Genomic DNA, 21696 nt, shown 5'->3' on the forward strand with positions numbered 1-21696 from the left:
CAGAAAAATAATTATAATAGATTTAATAATATTCATATTATTAATAGTTTTATATTTCTACAAAATTCAACACAAATTTATGTACTAACAATATAAATTATGATTTTCCATATTATTAAAATTAAATGCTATTCAAATAATAGAAATTTAACATCAAAAAAATAAAATATTATTTCAATATTTCAATAACTAAATATCCTAACTGAAATTAATTATTGTTATTTTTGTATTATAAAAAAATTTATTAAAAGTTGTATATAAAATATGAATAATTATTAATTATTTAAAAAGTTGAAAATATAAAACAATTGTATACTCTTATGTGTTTCTATTAGGTCATTTACCAGAACACACCTTATAGTTTTACATATTTACTTAAACCTACCTTATAGTTTTCATTTTTACTAAAACATCATGTATATTTTACAACTTATTTATTTAATCAACCTATCATTAAGGAGTGGTTGTTTTGCCATTAGGCCCATGACTTTTTATTCCAAAAATACCCTTAATACTTTTTTTTTGTATAGAAAACACAATTGACCCAATATAGCTAATAGAGTGGTTGCTCGTGTCTTATTAAGGGCAAAAATGGTATTTTTTTTTCTTTTGATTAAATTTATTTAAATGAACATTGGGGTCAACATTGTCATTTTCCACTATCATCTAATGGAAGATTGATTAAATTCATTACAAATTATAAGTGGTGTTTTAGTAAAATGCTAACTATAGGATAGTTTTTAGTAAATCCATGAAACTATAAGGGGTATTTTAGTAAATGACCATTTCTATTATTTAACTTTCACTTAATAAATCCCGTACATCGCACGGGTCCCCACTAGTAATATCATGAATCATGAGTTTGACTTGGACGGATTTGGAATTAATCTAACACTGCTATCTTATAATTAAAATAATGAAAAAAAATGAAAAATTAATCATTTATGATAAAATCTATATATGAGCTATATACATATAATCAAAGTCAATTTTTTGTTAATAAGGTGGGATTAATCTATGTCCGATCTGATTATCAAATACAAGTAGCTTTTAATATCCAAATCCGAATAATTCGATTCGAATATTAGAATATATTGATAAATTGATGTTGGTGCCCACAACATTCAGAAACAAGACAATATATATTAGAATATTTAGGCTTTTGTATTTCAGGACAAGTGATTTGGTTTTACATTGTTATTTTTTAATCTTTTTGCTAAATACATTCCTTTCAGTTTTTTGTTTCCCACACCTAAAGCCCAAAAGCAAAAGCTTATCAAATGGTGTATTAGAGAATGAGTAGAAAATTTGCACTGCTAATTAATTCCAGTATATCTCTTCTACCACTTGAACCAGTTTGTCCATCCAAAAAAAGATTTGTCCTTTGTGGGATCATACCGACTTTTTAACCACAAGGTGACTACTGGCCCTAACACCTTTTTTTGTGATCAGATTAAAGTATACACTTTACATGTCAACCTGAGAGAGAGAAGAAGAGGAAACCGAAGACCTCTTCAGACCGGTTGTCCGACCAAAGTTAATGAGATAATCTCACCATAGGGATTGGGATTTTAGCGCATCAGAATTTTTACATACTGATGAGATCATTCTCAAGAAATCTTGCCATTCCATTCCCAAAGATAATAATTCATTTGACACTTGAATTTGAGAGACGCTACGAATTTTTACTTAGCTCATCAGAAAATTAAATGCTGGAAAAAGAAGGTCTATGTGATATGTGAAATCATCAGTTTACAATTTTATTTCTTATTAGATCACTCGGTTACCCAGCATTTTTAGATAAGAACAAACTCCTATATTGTTGTAATCAAATACATTTCTCCTGTATTTGTTCCTGCTTTTGTTTGTTCTAGTAAACATTTACGTGCATTTCCACGTGACAGTATCTTCAAGATAAAACTATTTATAATTCATGGACAGTTTTTGAATAGTTATAAGTGGATAATTTCTTAACTGTTATAATTAAATGGACAGTTTTTGAAAAATTATAAGTGAGCAGTTTCTTAACTGTTATAAGTGAGCAGTTTTTGGAGTGAAAGTAAAAGATATATATGCCATTTTTATGCCCGTTGTATGTTACTTAAATAAGGGGTAAAAATGTCTAATGAAATGTCCAGAAAATGAGGCTATTCGTTCTTTTATTGGTAGTATAGATTTATCTCTGTCTTTGATACCCCTAATTATCCTATTTATCATGTTACTCTGTACTTATTCTGTACACATACAACCTGGATGAAACATATGGAATTTTTTTTTAAGTTCTTTCATGGTATCAGAGCCCAGGAGTGCCTGGATGAAACATATGAAACATATGAAACAAAATCATATGTTTACCCCTTATTTAAGTTCTTTCATGGTATCAGAGCCCAGGAGTGTACTTATTCTGTACACATACAACCTGGATGAAACATATGAAACAAAATCATGCACAGCAGGCTGAGCAACCTATCTCAAATATATATGTCAGTATTCTATATATAGGGTCATGAGGCTGCCTTCTATGAAGTATTTTGATACAGCATCTATCCCCTAAGTTATAATTCATTTTGCCAAAATATTTCACCACTTCAATAATATTGGGTACAACTCCAACTTCCCAACATCATCAATTTAACCTTTTACATCTTGGTTCTTTAACAATTGAAGTCCATGAATTATAAGTATTGTGATTATTAACAGGTTATATATGGAATAGTAAACCATAGGCTCAGTTTGGAAGGAGTACAAATACAAATACAAATATGTAGGGTACAAAACCTTGTATTTTATATTATTTTGTACATATATGTACTATACATATTTGTATTTGTACTCTTTCCGAATTAAGCCTTAATTTAGAATGAATGACTCTAAAAGCATGGTTGGAGACAATGGATAGTTCTGCTATATTTAGAATTTTTCTCTTTTTATTAACATCATGTAGACTTTAATATGTATTAAAGGAAATTTGATATTTGAAATACATTTTAAATAATGGATTTATTTATTTTTTGGTAATACAATAGATGTATTCAAATTATACAAGGCATGTAATTTCTTATTAAAATAATATAACCATTTGTTATAAATTATTATATAATTTCCATGTGATGTATGAATGAAATAGGTATTGCTTTAACCTTTAAGGTGACGGTGTCTCTATTTTACTACTTTAATTGGAATATAGCCACGGTTTTCAGTTAGCTATAATTAAAACCATGGCTATAGACTCTAGTTTTTAGCCACAGGTCAAAAATCGTAGCTATAAGCTAATGTATTTATCTTCAGTTTTGGTAGAACTGTGGTTACAAAGTGGTACATTTAGCTGCGATTTTGTAGCAAACCGTGTTATAAATGCAAGTCTTTAGCTACAAACAACTTAAAAACCATAGTTATATGCATCTTTTAGCTACGGTTTAGTCTGTGGCTAAAGGCTCATATAACTTGCATTCACCCTTTAGCTACGGATAGATACCGTGGCTATAGATGAGCTATAGCCACGGATTAGTTGAATCATAGCTATAAATTATAGCCACATGAACATAAATTACGGTTTTCCGTCTGTAGCTAAACTGTAGCCATTGGTCTTTAGTTACGGCTTTTTTGATCTTTAGCCATGGTCTTGTCCGTAGTTAAAATTCATATTTCTTGTAGTGATCAAGTCCGAACCAAATGTTCCAAACACCCTCCCAACATCTCATAATTAATGTATGAAATGTGTGGTATCAGATCATGTTGGGAGAGTGTTGGAACGTCTTTGTTGGCAGGTGATCCCCAATCTCCATGGGACCTGTGTAGTACATGTGCATAGGAAATGCTGAGATAGACTTACCTGGGCGTGGAGGATGGGAATTAGAAGACTCATTGTGGAATCCAACTCTTTGACTACCCATGAGCTATGATGAATAAGAAAGATGAAGAAAAAGAAGAAGGAAGAAGTGGACACTATCTATCAGAACTCCATGTGTCCAAGTCTACACCAATCATTTTTGCTACCCATCTGCTCTTTCAGATTAAAGAAAGAGAATGACACGTTAATGCATGCGTTACAATCTTCGACACTGAAGTCCGACTCTATCAAAACTGGGAAAATGAAAGCCTTAACAAATTTTCAACAACTATTCAATAATTGTACTTTGGTTGACTCAGAATTGCATTCAATATACATATCAAACCAGCTACTCTACCTAATTGCCTGTCTCTATTATCTTCCTCTTTTACTCCTATCACCTCTGAATTACTACTATTAGTCTATTGCCAATATTCCTGCAAATTTTAAACTTGATTCACCTTAGGGCCTGTTTGGTTTTTTGGAATAGAGGTCTAAATGGGAATATTTGATTGGCGGAATTGAAATCCCATTTCCATTACCGGTGGAATGGCATTTTCCCCATTTGAGGGAATGGCCATTTCCTCCCCCTCCTTTGTTGGAAGTATTTTATCGTGAACGGATGACAGCCACCAGAAAATAAATGCGGCATTTATGAATTGACTGTGTTTTGGGTTAAAAATCTGTCAAAAAACAGACCTTCAAAAAGGAAATATTTAGGCTGAGATTGATGAAATGGAAAAATCTCTTTAAATTTATATTTATTTTTTTCTAGGCAAAAAACCCCTTGGGGTTTCTGATAATCATAGAAACCTCCCCTCAGGTTTCATTTTCATAAAAACCTCCCTTCTAGTATTGAAAAAATCTGCAATCACCTCCCTTTTATTATTGTCTGGAATGGAAAACGTAGTCTAAATGCTTTAATTTTTCAAAAGTACCCATTTACCCTTATATCTATCAAATAATTATGGAAATTTATTAAAATACTTTCAAGAGAATTTTTCATTTTTAATTAAAAAATTCTTCAAATAAGATTGAAAAGAATAAAATAATTTTACTATATAAAAATGTTAGGTATAGTGAGATCTAAAAGGAAAGACCTAGCATTTTGCATTATATTGAAAAATGTTTTAATAAGTTGTAAGGGTAATTTGGTAACTTTGAAATGTTTAAGGTGACTTTTATTAAAGTGAATCCTTAGGAGAGGTTATTATGATTGTCAGAAGCTTAGGGGAGGTTTTTATATTTTGCCCAAAAAAGTTTTGCTCATTGAATTGAGATATTACTGAGCACGCAGTGGTGGACTAATTATTATAAAGAGCAATTTATTAACACGTTATGTGTCCATAAGTGGAACGCTCACTTTAATTCCTTCACTCCAGCAAGGATTAGTTGAACGCGATGGGTTTTAGAACCCAGGATAATGTTTACGCCATTAATAAATACGTGGGACATGCACTTTTTATAGTGACGCCCATCAATTTATTATTGGCATGAAACATTATCGTTGGTTCCACAGCCCCTTAAATAGCCACTAATTCGAATTGCCTTCTCTCTTGGGTGAAAATAAAGGGGATGCTTGGAATCGTGGCCGTTTTTCAAAAAAATAGTACTATGTCAAATCTATATAAGCGTTTCAATAAATACCTTTGTATCTCATTATTTGGTTCAACTGATTATTAAGAATTTGAGCATATCTCAAAAATCGAAACCCCACCATACATAAAATGTCAAATTTGGCGTTTCATGCATTAGTGAGTTGTTTCCCCCAACAATTGACTGATGTATATCCTATGATGTGCTTATTTGTCAATATATACATGAAAAATGGTGATGAAAATCACATTACCAAACAACATAGTGTTGCTCACTGCCTATATGGCAGAAGCGTTTTTTTGTGAAAAACGAGTCTTGAAAGCATGGGCATTTTTTCTTGAAAATCAGTTCCAAAAAGCGCCCACGCTTCCAAACACCATGAAAGTCTACCAGAATGAGACAAACTTTTTTTGATTGCAATTAAAATTGCATTTGCCATACTTATCCACAACTTTTTCACGTTACACTGCTTTTCTTTATAATTTTATTCCTATTATTACAAATGGACGGAAGTGCAAATGAAAAAATTAAATTTTTTGCTTAATTGTGTTTTGGGTTTTAATTTGCTTTATTCTGCTTTAGGTCTTATTTTATTTCACTTGTACTGTAATAAAAAAAAAAAAAAACTGTGTCAATTTTGAAACAAAATAAATCAGAATTTGCACTTAAATGATATCATTTGGCTTAGCACAAATGCAAGAGGAAATTAAAATTTGTATTGCAATTCAGTTTTGAAGCTGTTTAGTAAGATGTCTTTTATACTAAGACTATAAATGCAGAACTAATCCAATGTTTTAAACAACCGACCAAAAATTGAAGTCATTTTGGCAACAGGTTTCCATGTCGGCAGTTGGATTGTCCAATCTGAACATATCAACCCCGATGCTTTAAAAAGTTTTAAAAAATAAAAATTGGCCCAAAGGCACTTGTCTGGGTCGAACTTATTGATGGTTTGACTGCCCGAGCTATCGTGTCATTAATTAATTCAGGGTGAAATGGAACAGGTACACTGGCTGGTTTTCTAGACCGAATGGTCCGTTCATCCGACCTGGTCGATGATTGTTTCAAAACCTTGAACCAAGGTTAATTTGTAGTCCAATTCAGTTTTGCAGATGTCTAGCTACTAAAAATCAGAAGTAAGCTTTCTTTTTCCTTGATATTTTTGCACTCAAAATAGGAGCAAAGCTTGTTTCTAAAGATAATCAAACTTTGCGCTCAAAGTAGGTTTTGGTCTTGAAAATTAAGGTTATAAACTTGGAATGGGGGGGATTTGAATAGGATTCAGCTACATCCAAATTTAATCCAATCACTGAAACTCTGAATTTGATCTGAAATGTCGAACTTGGACAGATTTTTTTGCTAAATCGAAAAGGGAAGGAGTATAACATCCCCAAGCATCACAAAAACAAATGAACATCAAGGACCCGGAAGCTCATTAATTGAATCATCTATTCATTCCAAACGTTCCTCTCATTAACAATAAAGTCATTAACTACAAGATCCATATTCTCAATTTGTTAAAGATCCACCTCATTGACAAGGGAGGTGTTACCACTCCAAACATCAGTCTAAAATTTACTTCTTTGCCATCACCAATGACCTACTTAACCAATGCCCCTTCTTCTCACATCTAATGAGAAGAGGATACCCGTCCAAGCCCACAAGATACCCTTTCTAGTTTTGATTTCCTAGAAATTATGTTTTTGGGGTATCTATTAGAAAACCACCCTCACCCACAAATCATCTTGATCAATCAAAATATGTCAATCCAATTTCGCAAGATAGGCATTGTTCATCCATCTAACATTTCTTACCCCAAGACCACTCCAAATTTGGGAGTACATACATAATATCAGTTAATAAGATGAATTGGTTTTCTATTATTGGATTTAGACCAAATCAAATTGTTTGGATTTTATCAAGATCCTCAATCACATTATGAGTAATTTTAAAAGATTTCATAATGAAATGAGGCATCATACAAGTGATAGAATTGCCCAAGGTTAACTTTCTGGCAAGAGAAAGGGAATTCATTTTCCACCTAGTTAGCTTTTCTTTCAATTCTCTTAAGATTTTTGAAAACATCTTTGATCACTCTACCATCAATCAAGGGAGAACCTAAGTATAAATATAAATGCTTTTTATATTCAAGAGGAATTTTCAGAAGTCTTAACCTAATTTTTCTATGTCTAGAATGAATGTTCTTAGAAAAGCTGAGCGCGAACTTAGCATAATTAGGGCATTGCCTCAAAGCCTTAGCAAAATTATCTAGAATCTCTTTACTGATTTTAAGACAAGCGTTGACAAAGGTGTTCTTAGTAAAGATGAAACAATCATCTGAAAATTGTAGGATCGGAATCATAGGACTTTCAAGAAAAAATTACATCAAATTAAATTTTCCCCGTAAATCGATTCTTTTTCTAGCTTCCTAAAACAAGGCTTCTACACACTAAACAAAATATATAGGGAAAGAGGATCCCCATATCTAATAGCTTTAGTGGGAAGGAATTCTCTAGTAGGGGAACCATTAATCAAAATATTAAAAATAAAAAACAACAAATTTGATATATTCTATAACCCACTTAATCCATTGGGTATGGAACCCAAATTTGACCACCACCTTTCCATTAAAATCCTATTCAAGCCTAACATAATCCTTTTGCATATTAATTTTACAAGCTCCAACACCCTTGAACTTCCTTTCTTCTTTTTTATGGAATGAAACATCTCATGAGCAATGAGAATATTGTTAGTTGTATGTCTATTAGGCACAAAAGCATTCTGGAATGGGGATATGATGTTATCTAAGTAAGGTTTAAGATGATTAACTATAACTTTTGAAATAATTTTATAAATCACATTACAGATATTGATGGGGTGATATCCATTATCAATCTCAGGTTTATTGGATTTGGGAATTAATGTGATTAAGGCTCTATTAATATTTCTATTTGCTTTCCTAGAATGAAAGAATGCTTTGACTGTCTTATAGACAAAATCCCCAACAGTAGACCAATTTTTTTTAAAGGAGCTTTTAGTCCATTAATACCGGGAGCCTTCAAGTCTTAAATGGTAAGTATTAAAAATCTCTTCATCAGTCACATTTTTAATCAGACTTTGATTAATGACATCCATGATGCAATGATTAATACGATAGGTACCCTTAATTTTACATCTCATTGCAAAAATGATTTCATATATCACTATCTTCATTAATCCACTCTCCCTATTCATTCTTAATTTTAATGACTTTGTTTGAATTTCTTGTTTTGGTGGTTGCAATATAGAAAAACTATTCTTCTTCTCACCGAGTTTTAGCCAATTAATTCTAGATTTTTTGTGCCCAAAACAATTCTTTTCGAGCCAAAATATTGTCTGATTGCTTTTGAAGATCATAATGCTAACTAATTAAAGAACAATTCCAAGCATCACCCAATAATATTTGTGAACTTCCTCAATCCTCCTTAAGATATTATTCTTCTTTGAATGAATATTTACAAAATGAATTGCATTCCCTTCTTTTAATTGTTGGACAAGAATATTCCTCTTTTTAATAAATTGAATTGCCCCAAAGCCATCAATTTGACTTATCTCAAATGCTTAGGGGTGGCAATTTTTCACCCAATTCGCTGAATTCATCCAATATGTTCATTTACTTGGCGGGTTGTGTGATCAACCCGTTATCTAATGGAAATGGGTTGGGTTGTGTATAACCGTTGGGTTAATCATTACTTTTTATTTGAATTAAATAATTTATAATTAATGCATTAATTTTCTATTAATTATTGACTAAATTTAGTTTTGTCTTGAATCAACACACTTCACCCAACATAAATCCAAATTAATTTGACCCAAGTCCAGATGAATTCAATGCGGTCTGACCCGATCCAACATATATTGATCCGGGTCGACCCATATCCGAAATAGGCCTCGGTTAGGATGGCTCGGTATCGCTTGCTTTGCCCAGTTTGGGTCGTATAGTCCAACCATTATTCACACAGCCAACTCGACTTGGTACAAGCTGATCCGGGTCTGCCCGAATCCGAAACGGGTCGGACCGACAGGGTCCAAACCCTAAACCACCCTGTTTTCTTTGCCCGGGTTGGATCGTCTAGTTTGGCTCATATCCGCACAACCCAACCTGAATCCGGTCCGGTCTGATTTACTTCTTTTGACCCACTTCGGGCCAATCGGTTCAACCCAAAACCCGTGCACAAACCTGATATGAGCTTACCCAAGTCAATCCACCATTGATTGAACCGGTTCGATCTGGTCCGACCAAATTGAACCAACCTGGTCGGGGTCTGGCCCAATTGGACTGATTCCAATCCAATCATTTTGTCCGACCGGACTGATCCGGGTCTAAACGGTTCAACCACTCTTGAACTTGATGTGATTACCTCAAAGATAATCCAATTAGATAGTTCAAGTTGGTCTGATTGGTTTGAACCTATGTGGTTCGTCAAATCCAAAACCCGAACATAGTTAAATGGTTTTGCTGCTTGTATAAAAATAACATGCATGTAATGTAATTTGCACCTTCACCACTTGTGTGAATAGCAACTATTATTACCACCAAGCTATAGCTATCTTATTTGTTAAAAAGGAATTAATTTTTTGTTTTAAGTACATAAAAAAAAGATTAATGGGTTTGGGTTTGGGTGGGTTAGATTGGATTAAAGCAGGTTTGGGTTGAACCCAACCCATTTAATTTTATATAACTGCGTCACTAACGGATTGGCGGGTTAAATGGATAACCTGCAGTTTGGTGGGGCACATCTCGGCTTCAAGAGTGATAACTGATAACGAGTGGCCATCACAACAGACAATTTTACCGTGTCAGTAACAGAGCAGAGTGACCCGGTAGTTATGGTCATTAATAAATTTTGCAGAGTTCAGTTTTCAAAATAATACAAGTCCCTCCTTCCCGGCTAAGTAAGCCCCACACGTGTATGGAACTGACGTGGTGTGCTCTGATTGGCCCACGTATAAATTACACGTATGAACCGTAGACGATTATTTAAACCTCACTTACGTGGGGTCTACAGGACCTCTGCAATCTGCTGCTCTGCACTATAAAACTGTGTCGATGACTACGAGTGAGGTTCTGCCGTATATCCAAAATACTGAAACACAATGGCCGTTGAGAAAGCAGTCCCAGTTTTCTTCTTCTTCTTCTCTTTGTCCCTTCTTCCTACTCAGCTTTTGTGCGGTTGTAGAGAAGGATTTGAGGAAGGCCAAGCTAAGATCAATGGGTTGTTTGTATTTGGGAGCTCTCTGGTCGACAATGGCAACAACAACCACATCAATTCAACTGCAAAGGCTGATTACTTGCCATATGGAGTGGATTTCCCTCTTGGACCTTCAGGGAGGTTCACCAATGGAAAGAATGTGATCGACCTTATGGGCGAGCTTCTTCAGCTTCCTTCTTTGATTCCGCCTTTCGCTGATCCCATGACTACCGGTGACAAGATTGTTCATGGTGTCAACTTTGCATCTGGTGGTTCAGGAATACTAGACGACACTGGTTCTATTTCGGTAAGAATGTCTTCTTTATTTATATATCACTTAGACACGCATACACAGAGACACAGAGAGAGAGAGAGAGAGAGAGAATGGGATATAAAACTCAATCAGAAATAAACACTGTTATCTGATGAACAGAAACTGACGTTTACTTCTGATTGGGTTTCATATCAGCAGACTCGGTCTATTCCTTGTGATCATCTTCTTTCCACAGGGTTCGACGACTACGATGCCGGAAAGACGTGATACCGGAAAAACTTATAACCAACCATAAAAGTGGTAACCAACGACAACGAGGTGGGTTTTTATCAAAATTCACGGGATTTTCAATGGTCAATCACTTGGGTTCGGGGGTACTGGCAGTGTGGCTGCATTTAATGATAGAAGTGGAGAAAGGAGTAAAGCAATTGTCATTCTTACCCCTAACCACTCTGTTCAGAAATTTGGTAAGATCACATTGGCGCCCCACATGCACATCTCACCGTGAAATGGGAACATCTCCCATCACTTATCATGGAGAGATGTTCCCAATAGACGGGTGGGAGGTGCTGTGGGGCGCTGATCTGATCTTCAATGTTGTTCCCCATTTCGAAAACGAAGATATGATGTTGCAGTTAAAATGATGGCTGTCATTGTTCTCTCTTCTTTATCACTATTCTGCTGAAACCAAATATTGTTTGGTAGATCTGAAATCCAATGTTTTAAAACCATCCTTGATCCAAACGATTGGACCTTTTAGCCCGGAAGGCAATCAGTTCTGGTTCACCCCTGAAATGTCTTTTATCAAAACTGTTGACTCGGTCAAAGAATTGCTTATCCAAATGATTGAACTGCTAAACCATTCAACCTGATGAATGGTTTTCGGTTTTTGCTTTTGCAATTCTTTTTAATTTTTAAATACGTTTTCGGGCTGATCTGTTTGGACTAAACAGTCGAACTGCTGACCCAGATATTGGACAACGAATGGTCTCTTAACCCGATTTCAAAACCTTGTTGATATTATATTTATGGAAAAATAGAAATTTTTATTTACCCTTTTCTAAGCATAGACCGAGTCCTCTAACTCAAATTTTCTGATACCAAATATCTTTCAACAATTTCAGTTTTATCTTTAAAAAAAATAGAAATTAATTTACTTTCTCGTTGAAAATCACTTATTCAGAAAAATATTCATTTTACATGCCACCTGACCTATCAATCTCAAATCTTCATTTAACCCTGTTATCTATTGTCAGGTGGGTCCATTAGGTCGGGCTTAGGTCAACCCCCAACCAAATAGCTTTAGGTTTTTTTTTCTCTTTATTTTTTTTATAAAAATATCCTCCTCAAAATTGGAATTGTCCAATTTTACGTTGGGTTAGATTAATCCAATTTCTTCATTTTTTTATTTTTATTTCTTTAAATGCTATTCTTTCTTAAACCTTTTTAAAAATGGAATTGACCAATTAAAGTTAACTACACATAGTAAAAAAGATGTATATGATGCCTTAAGAATACCATATTTATGCTATACCAAGAAATCTCTGCCTATAAACTTAGAATTACTGACAAATATACCTATATAAGACTATATATATAATATTTAGATACACAAATATGAAGGACATGCCAAGTTCACCCCTATCCTAATTTGAAATTAAATAGGTTCATATATATTTTCAACTCCAACCCAATCCTCAATTCAATCCAATCCAGACTTTTTCGGGTATGGTTCAGGCTAACTTGGCCCAAAACCATGGTTAGAAGACATTGGATCTCATATCTTTGAAACATCTACTAGGGGTTTGGGGTGTACACAGTTGGATTAGATTTAACACATCCATGAAAAAAAGGGTAGATTTCTGTTTTCTTTTTTTTTTTTTATTTTGTTTTGGGTAATTGACTACACCACAGCTTTGACCCAAACCTAGAGGTGGTCATTTTCAGTCCAGCCTGACCTACAAATTATGTTAATTATATATATATATAGATATCTTATTTTATGTTATATTTATATTTTGTGTATAAATATTATAATATTGGATATTTGGCTCTAATACCCTTGAACTTTGTAAAAAGACCACTTTGGACCTAATGAAATAACAAAAACCCGTTGATGTACCACTGTTTAAGTCAAAAAATATTTAAAATAATAATTTGATCTTTCAAATTAAATAATTTTAGGGAAAAAATAACAGATGGATCTCACTTAAAATTCCCACTGCACGTTTTTATACATAAAAGTAGTGGGCCTATGTAGGCCCAAACCTAAACTACAACCCATATAACATGTGCAAAGCCCAGATCAGGCCGGGACGATAATCACCCCAACCGATATCGTTCTGAAAAGGGCTGAATTTTGGCTTGTTGCCCTACCATAAGAACATTTTTGTGCTGAAGGTGTGGCAGCATGAAGAACCCCGCTAAGATGGGCTACACTAGAAAAAGTAAATGTGTATTGATTTGAGAATAATATGTTTTGAAAAACAGGGCACACCTCATATAGTGAAATAATAGATAACACAAAAGTTTTACGTTTCATAGAATAAACTTTTAAAAGAAGCATTAAAACCTTTTGACACATAAGGGGCGCAGCCTGTTATCTCCCATGTATATTAAATTTATACTAGCAGGTATCATGTGAGCTATGAGATACAGAGATAGTTTCTGTAAGGGGTGTTAATTAGACCGAATTTCATCCAATCCGATCTGTTTCAATACGAATCCATTATAAATGGATCAGTTCAATCTAATCCGATGACTATTTTGGACCATTTTGAATTAGTCCAATTCAATGTTCACACGGTTCGATCTATTCAAATTGGTTTTAATTTAGATTTCTTCCAATCCACACCTGGTCCATTGATACTTGTATTTTATTTTCTTTCAATGGATCGGATATTGGTTCGATCTGATCCGATTCAACATAAATCCATTACATATGGACTAAGTCCAATGCTTTGGACCATTGAGTGTAGACTGGTCTAATTCAATGTCTTATTGGTTCATCCAATCCGTCCAAATTCAGTGAGTATACTGAGTGAGCACAGAATCAATTGTGCACTATCTATTCTATAAAGTGTCTCTCAACCCACCCATGTGATGCAGGTAGACTTGTTCATGGCTTGATTTGGGCTTAGCTTTTGAATGGGTCCAACCTGAAGCCCAAGCCCGAAGACCAATCCATGAACATGTCTATTTGCAGGTCAGGTGATACATACTAATTTGTGTTTACTCAGTGTGTTCATCACCAAATGTGTCTATCAGATCTATGCAAAACAAGATCTGATAGACACACTCATTGAATATATTAAGTAGACCTGTTCACAGGCCAAGGGCCGGCCAGGTTTGTGTCGGGTTTCACCTCTTACCAACAGAAAATATTCAATTATCCACTACCGAACCTGGCACTTATATAAAAATAGAAGCCCAGTTTGAATAGGAAGTACAAGAAAATTTTATTATATATTATTAATATATATTTTTATTATATTTTACTGATAATAAAATATTAGTAAATAATACCAATAATAATATATTAATTAATAATAATATATATTTTATTTTATACAAAACCAGGCTGGCCTTATTTACAAAAAGCATGAACCAGAGCCCATGACAAGCCCGTGGGTGATCAAGTTATCAGCCCATGAACAGGTCCAATATAGGGAGTGTTCGACAATCTGGTCAGTTTTATTTTAACCCAGCCTATGGATGGCTTTCAAAAACAAAATCAACCATGTTGAGGGCCCTAAGTAGGCACTAGAAATGGCAACGGGGCAGGGCTCATATTCTCCATTCCCGACCCCAACCCCAATTCTGAAATTAACCCTCATCCCTACCCCCAATCCCCAAAATTTTTTTAGATAACAGTATTTTTGTCTTTTCTCTTTTATCTAAGTTTTAATATTAATTATTAGTCTTTTGTCTAAGTTTTAATAATTAGTCTAGGTTTTACTTACAACTACACTCATTTAATGAATAATTTAATGACTAATTATTAAAATAACTATACCCATTGTTAACAAACAATTAATGGGCAATTAATACTTAGTCTAGATTTTAATACTTTAATTGTTTAGAGTCTTTAAACAACTTAATGAACTATTATTAAATAAAAGCTAGAATGGGCCCAATGGGGAATTGCCAAATTGCCCATTGGAAAAGATAATAATTATTAATTAATAAGTATAAAGTATTAAATAGAATATTATATATTTCATATACTTAATTAGATTAAATATATTTCATTATGAAATGATTATTAATTAATTAGATTAAACCATTAGTCCGGTTTTCGGTTCTGTTCGGTTAAAAATCTCAACCAAATCAAACTGAAACCAAAAACTGATTTAAAAACAAAAACGAAAAATAAAAAAACAAAAACTAAACGAAACCAATACTCAAATTAACTGAACCAAACTAGCTTATTCAATTTGGTTTGGTTTGGTTTGGTTTTTGATTTATCATCTGAATCTGAACACCCCTATTCTATTCACAAAGTGCTTTAATTGGTAAAAGATCTTCCGGTGCCATGTCATTTCGGTTTCATAGGTTTTCCCTATATTGATAGTGCTAGTGCATACTCAGTGAGCTCACCAAGTGTGCCTACATAGGGAGAGCAGTTGATCAGGTTTAGTGAACCCACATTGGCCCGTGGTTAGCTGATCATGGGCCAGTCTTAACACCTTTGTCAAGGTACTTAGACTGGGCCCGAGCCTGGCCTAGCCCAGACACTGGGTCTGAAATACAAGCCCGGGCCTGGGTCTTCACAGGCTTGGGTTGGGCCGGGCCTGGTTCTGGACCTTGCCAAAGGGCCAAGAAATCGACATTACATTAAGGCCCAGAGTTCCCTTTTATAGTTCAACTTTCTGATACAATACGACTAAAACGTCATTTACTAGGTATTAATAATTACATAACCACCAATTAAAACGTCATTTGCTAGGCATTAATTGCATTTTTTGAGGTTGTATTGACTTTTGAAAATTTAAATTTAAATTAAAAAAAAATCAATATTCTTTGTACAATGGAACTTCAAATAAACGATTATATTCAAAGAATAAAATATTTGAATAATAATATTATTAAAATATTAAGATTTTACTTATAATATATGATATGTGATGTGAAATAATATGAGATGGGGCTGCCCCAAACCCAAGCTTTTTACATTGCACTAAATTTCTTTATTTAATATAAAGCATTAAAATATTTGTACATAACTCTTGGTTGAGTACTTGAGTATGTGTGTGCCATATGGGACTCGTCGGGTTCGAAATCCCATTTTTGTATAGTCAGATCAGTTCAGTTTAAGGTTGGGGTTACCTTAACCCAAACCCGACTGGTAACATCTCTACATATCTGCTAGATCCGCTCTCGAGCTGGGCCCCTGTATTCAGATGGGCTCAAATGCTTTATGGGTTTCGCAAGAAAATTCTGTGTCACAAGAAAATGCTTTATGGGTTTCACAAGAAAATTCTGTGTTTTATGGGCTAAAATGTTAATGTTTTTAAAAATATGTTTAATTATTTTTAATAGGATTATAAACTTTAATTATTTTATTTTTATTTTTTAAAACTTAATAAAAAATAAAATAAAATGATTGATATTATAAAAAATTATAGGGAGTGGGCATCCCCATCCCCGTAAGGACAAGGATCGGGTTTTTGAGGGGATGGGGATGGGGAGTGACTCCCATCCTGCCCGGCCCTGTTGCCATTCCTAATTCAAATTCCCAATTTAATATCTCCTATTGGATTTTCTAATCATATTAGATTTAGATATACCCCAATTCATATCCAATCCAATCCGTTTATATCCCTAATCTTCTCCCATAAACAATGGGTGAAAAGTGTGATCTAATTGGAAGCAATATTAATACAATACCACTCAACTTATTTTCAATATTTCATTTAATTCTCACGTCCAAACCACCCTTACCAATCTCTCTCTCTCTCTCTCTCTCTCTCTCCATTATGTACTTTGGGGGCCATGATGGGCCTCAACTTTCACGTACTATGTATTTTCAAAAATCAACATTCAAATTTAGCTTAGGACACGTTTCTCTTTTGGATTTTGAGAGAAGGAAAGTTAATTAATGGGACTTTGGTCTCCATTGATCAAGACATTTATGTTCTTTTATCAGATTTATGTGGGATTCCTAGAAATTTCATTTTCCTGTGTATCATGCCTATCTCCCGGATGGGTAAGTAAGTTTTCCACTTAGGGGGAAATTACCAACACTTGAATGGGACAAAATTGCCTCTTTTAATGGTTTGTTATGTCTAAAATGATCATTTTCTTATTTACCTAAAAAAAAAATGTGTAAATGCACTTCCCGAAAAGCAAACAAAGCCTTAATATTACATCAGTAATCTAGAGCATGTGATAACTATGTGTATCTTACAAACATTTTAAAATCTCAAAACTACTCTTTGCATATGTTATGAGACCATTTTGTCCATTCCTTTATTGAGTCTCTAAAACCCTTCTTTTTTTTTCTTTTCATATTTTCATTCTCATAGTAGTTGAATGAATAGAATGTTGAAGCATCACGGCATTTATGCATTAATCATGTTGATTTCTGTCATTTTGCAATTTTATTTTCTCAGTTACTTTAATGGTGAATGGACATTGATAAGTTTACCACTTGGAACATGGTCAGATAATTCAACACATAAACTGAAAAGCTCATTAGGTTACGGTTTTAATGGTTTAACCTCGGTCGGATCATTCAATCCATAAAAACCAAAAAGAAATCGGGACCCCAAAATGCTCACCAAATCTCTGGTTTACCGGTTTAATTGCCCGTCCAATCTGATTCTGAGAACACTAGACTTATCAAGGCTCAAACCTTGAGCACATTTGACAGTTGATATCATTACTCCGGAACATTATAAGTTTATATATTTGTTTGTAGTGGAAAATTGAACATGATACAAATTTTGCACCAAATTCAATTCTGTATCCATTTGTTTGTTAATATGATTTGCACTTTTAATATTTGGTGCAAAATTTATACATTTTATCTTATTTGCATTCACTAGTAGTGCAAAATTTGTACCACCTTCCTGTTTCCTCAAAACTTTTCTCATATATAGTGGCAATTATACTGTCATCTGACTTCACATTTCACAAACAAAGAACCCTCTTTTTATCTCTATTTCCTTTTATATAGGAGACGAAATCATTTTACTTCTCACAAACAAAATAAAGACAAATCTGGAACCAAAGTAAACTAAAACTTACACTTAGCCCATTTTTACTCTCATGCATTTACAAGTACAACAAACTCAGCTTCTATAAATTAGTATCATATGATCTAAACCACCAACCTGATAATATTTCTTTTTGTCCGAAAAAATTCAAAATATTAATTAATTAATTTAATATATTATTTTATGAAATAATGCATTGATTATATTGAAGTGACATTATATTTCAGGGCCAAGTGATCAACCTTAATCAACAAATCAAGAATTTCGAGGAAGTCACACTGCCACAATTAGGAGATCAGTTGGGTCGTAAGACCACAGAAACAAGTATATCAGATTATTTATTCGTTGTTGGAACTGGTGGGAATGATTATTTACTTAACTACTTCTTACCCAACCGCCCCATCAAATTCAGTCTTGGAGCCTTCACCTCTGACCTAATTGCTCAATTGTCTCAGCAGCTCGAGGTAAAAATAAAGCCCTATCTCTGTAATGCATGTTTTTGGAAAATTATATTCTTTGTTATCAGCATGTTTGGTCTATGGTACAATAAAATGATTTCGTTGTTTGATAGTAGTGAATTGGTTGAACTAAATTGCTTATTGTTTTGCCTTTAATAATATTTTCAACTTATATGGTTGAACCAGTTGGTCAGACCAGATGATATGTTCAGTCAGTTTTCCTGGTCCATTTAGCTTCAAACTGTTCACTTGCAAAAGAAAATGTTGAATCAGGCTCCTGGTCACCTATGTTGTAATGGAACAATCCAACCGTTGTGCCAAGACCCACCATCGAGAGATGGTTAAACCAGTTGCACAATATGACCTGGTGATCAGGTCATGTGTTAGACATTAAGACTGTGTTTGGTAGTGATGACCAGTTGCACAATATGACCTTGTATAGGTTTTCCTATTTTTCCCTTCCTTTCCCTACATTTTCCTTCAAGCTAAACATAACCTAATCTTTTTATCCTTTTATTGTTTTTGCATCTATAGATATTTCCACCATTTATATATAACAATAATTCTTATCTATTGCACATTTTGTTTAATATGATGGATATATAATATTGTAGGCATGTCCAAATTTTTATTTTATTCTGTATTTTATTTATTTTTTATATTTTTATTATTTGATTTATAATGTTATGGATTGATGCATTTAACCCATAAGGTTGAATTACTGACTAGCCATCCTGATAATGAAACAGTTCCATTGTCATGACATTTTTTAAACATGGATTTTTAGGATCCATTTGGAAGGAGTACAAATACAAATATGTAGAGTGCAAAACCTTATATTTTGTATTATTTTATATGTATGTGTACTATACAAATTTGTATTTGTACTCTTTCCAAACTGAGCCTTAGTGATTATACACAATTAACTAGGATGTAAGCTCCGGATGAACTTCTCAATGACTTGTCAGTCAATTCAGTAGTTATCAAACAGCCCCTAAGATTGTGTTTGTTGCCTCTAGGTTTTTTCATTTAAGTGAAGCTTTTCTGTTTTTTTTTTTCTTTTTCTTGTTAGAGATTATCATTCTTTCTTTGAACAATTTGGTGATGCAGAAACTGTACTCTTTGGGAGGTCGAAAACTCATTCTGATGTCAATATATCCCATTGGATGTATTCCCGTGGTAAAGAAAAATTTGAACATCCAGCATGGTTGTGTAGAAGCATTGAACCAAGCTGCTCATCTCTTCAACACCCAATTGAAGTCATTGGTTGATGATATTAAGCCAAAAATGCCTGGTTCTAATGTGATTTTTGTTGATTCTTATCAAATTATCAGTGACATTATCAATGACCCCACCTCTACAGGTAAACTGTTTGGCTTATCACCTCTATCTCAACATTAGCATCATTGCCGCCATCATCTATTTCATTGATTGAATGAACAAGTATATATGAATAAGAAGCAATGCTGTGGTTTTTAGGTTTCAATGATACAAGCAATGCTTGCTGTGAAGTGCTTTCAATTCCTGAAGGTGGAAATGGGATATCATGCAAGAGAAATGGGCGCACTTGTGGAGATAGAAAGAGTTATGTGTTTTTTGATGGGTTGCATCCTAGTGAATCTGTAAATACTTTGATAGCCAAAAAGGCTTTTGCTTCTAACCTTACATCAGAAGTTTATCCCATTAATGTTCAACAACTTGCCAAGCTTTAGTAAAGTCATGTACTTCATGTACTACTCTTTTATTACATCATTTCTGTATTTTAGGGCCTGTTCATTTGCTCTTAAGTCTGATATCTAAAAGTGCAATAATTACATTAATAGGTATGTTGGTATTGGTAAATTTTTCTTTCCTCTAAACTCTGAATGCAAATGATGTTGTTATGAATTCTGAATTCTGAAAATTATCAAATATTCATTTTGACCCATATATGAGAGTTTTTGTTTGTCTTTTTGAGGGTATCATTGGAAGACAAAAAGTTATATGATTGCACTTTAAGAGATAAGAGATAAGAGGAAACGAGCAACCATTTTTCTCTTAAAGTTAAAAGATTCCTCTTAAGATATAAGAGTTAAGAGGAAACGAACAGGCCCTTAGTGTTAGCTCTCTCTCTCTCTCTCTCTCTCTCTCTCTCTCTCTCTCTCTCTCTCTCTCTCATTGTCTCTCTTAAAAAATGGAAGATATTTGTTGGTGATACTTGTTGAAATCCAAGACTTTTCTTAATGTTCATCATCTAATTGTAACTAGATAGAAAAACATCATACCCTATTATTATTGTTGATAGTGGATGTTTTAAATTTTGGTCTTATGGTTTTTACCCTCACATTTAAGGTTTTGTCACATAAATCTTGGTAACCTACTCTTCCTTACTTTGTGTTTGATTATTTGCCTCTATTGTTGTGTATTTTCTATTTGTTGTTAAATCTTTTTGAATTGCACAAAGAAAACATAGAGATATATATTCCCAACAAAATAGTTTTAGAGCTCTTGGTTTTTATGAAAATCATGGAATGAGGCTTGGTTAGAATGATTTTATTAAATGAAAGGAATTAGTCTCTTTGAAAACCCAAAATGAAGGACTTATTGTTTTTTCAAAGACTTGTATGCACCTATGAGAGGTGATAATGGCAAGCCAAAAAGATCTATCCAATGAGGATTGAGAACTCCTTGACTTGAAAGTGATTGCTTTTATTGGACAATGGTTGGATGATACCATTTATCACTTTATAGCAAATGGTACATCAACTATTTCACTTTGGAACAAGTTGAAAGAGTTGTATGAGAAGAAGAAGGTCAATAATAAGGCTTTCTTGATTAGGAATTTTGTAAATTTGAAGTTTGAAGAAGGTACCTTCATCACTAAACACTTAAATCAAATGAAAAACATTGTAAATCAATTGACCACAATGAATGACATGGTGTTAATGATGCAAATGGATCAGATCGGATTCGAATCATGGTATATTTGAATCTGATTCAATGCTCTAAAGAGCAGATCTGATCCAATCAGATCTCATAAATAGGGATTTGAATTTGAATCCAATAAGGAAGTTGGATATTTAATATGATCCGGTCCAATTTAATTTTT

The 21696-nt window shown here is 33.6% G+C and overlaps 1 protein-coding gene across 1 annotated transcript; it reads left to right on the top strand.

Annotated features, from left to right (window-relative positions):
* Nucleotides 1–10522: 10522 nt before the first annotated feature.
* On the top strand, nucleotides 10523–20450 carry LOC148874208 (GDSL esterase/lipase At1g71250-like). The gene is made up of 4 exons (XM_088982731.1): nucleotides 10523–10963; nucleotides 18378–18614; nucleotides 19719–19971; nucleotides 20088–20450. Exons 1-4 carry the CDS (start codon nucleotides 10562–10564, stop codon nucleotides 20318–20320), a joined length of 1125 nt encoding a protein of 374 aa, XP_088838857.1. The 5' UTR covers nucleotides 10523–10561; the 3' UTR covers nucleotides 20321–20450.
* Nucleotides 20451–21696: the final 1246 nt, after the last annotated feature.

Source organism: Nelumbo lutea, chromosome 1 (assembly GCF_056320005.1).
Source record: "Nelumbo lutea isolate HS-2025 chromosome 1, American lotus-T2T, whole genome shotgun sequence".
Classification (NCBI taxonomy): domain Eukaryota; kingdom Viridiplantae; phylum Streptophyta; class Magnoliopsida; order Proteales; family Nelumbonaceae; genus Nelumbo; species Nelumbo lutea.

Excerpts from the sequence above, each read along its gene's own strand:
- LOC148874208 (XM_088982731.1), top strand. The coding sequence starts at position 10,562 with ATGGCCGTTGAGAAAGCAGTCCCAGTTTTCTTCTTCTTCTTCTCTTTG. Across the intron at positions 10,964-18,377 it reads ACGACACTGGTTCTATTTCG|GGCCAAGTGATCAACCTTAA; the intron begins GTAAGAATGTCT and ends ATTATATTTCAG. Across the intron at positions 19,972-20,087 it reads CAATGACCCCACCTCTACAG|GTTTCAATGATACAAGCAAT; the intron begins GTAAACTGTTTG and ends TGTGGTTTTTAG.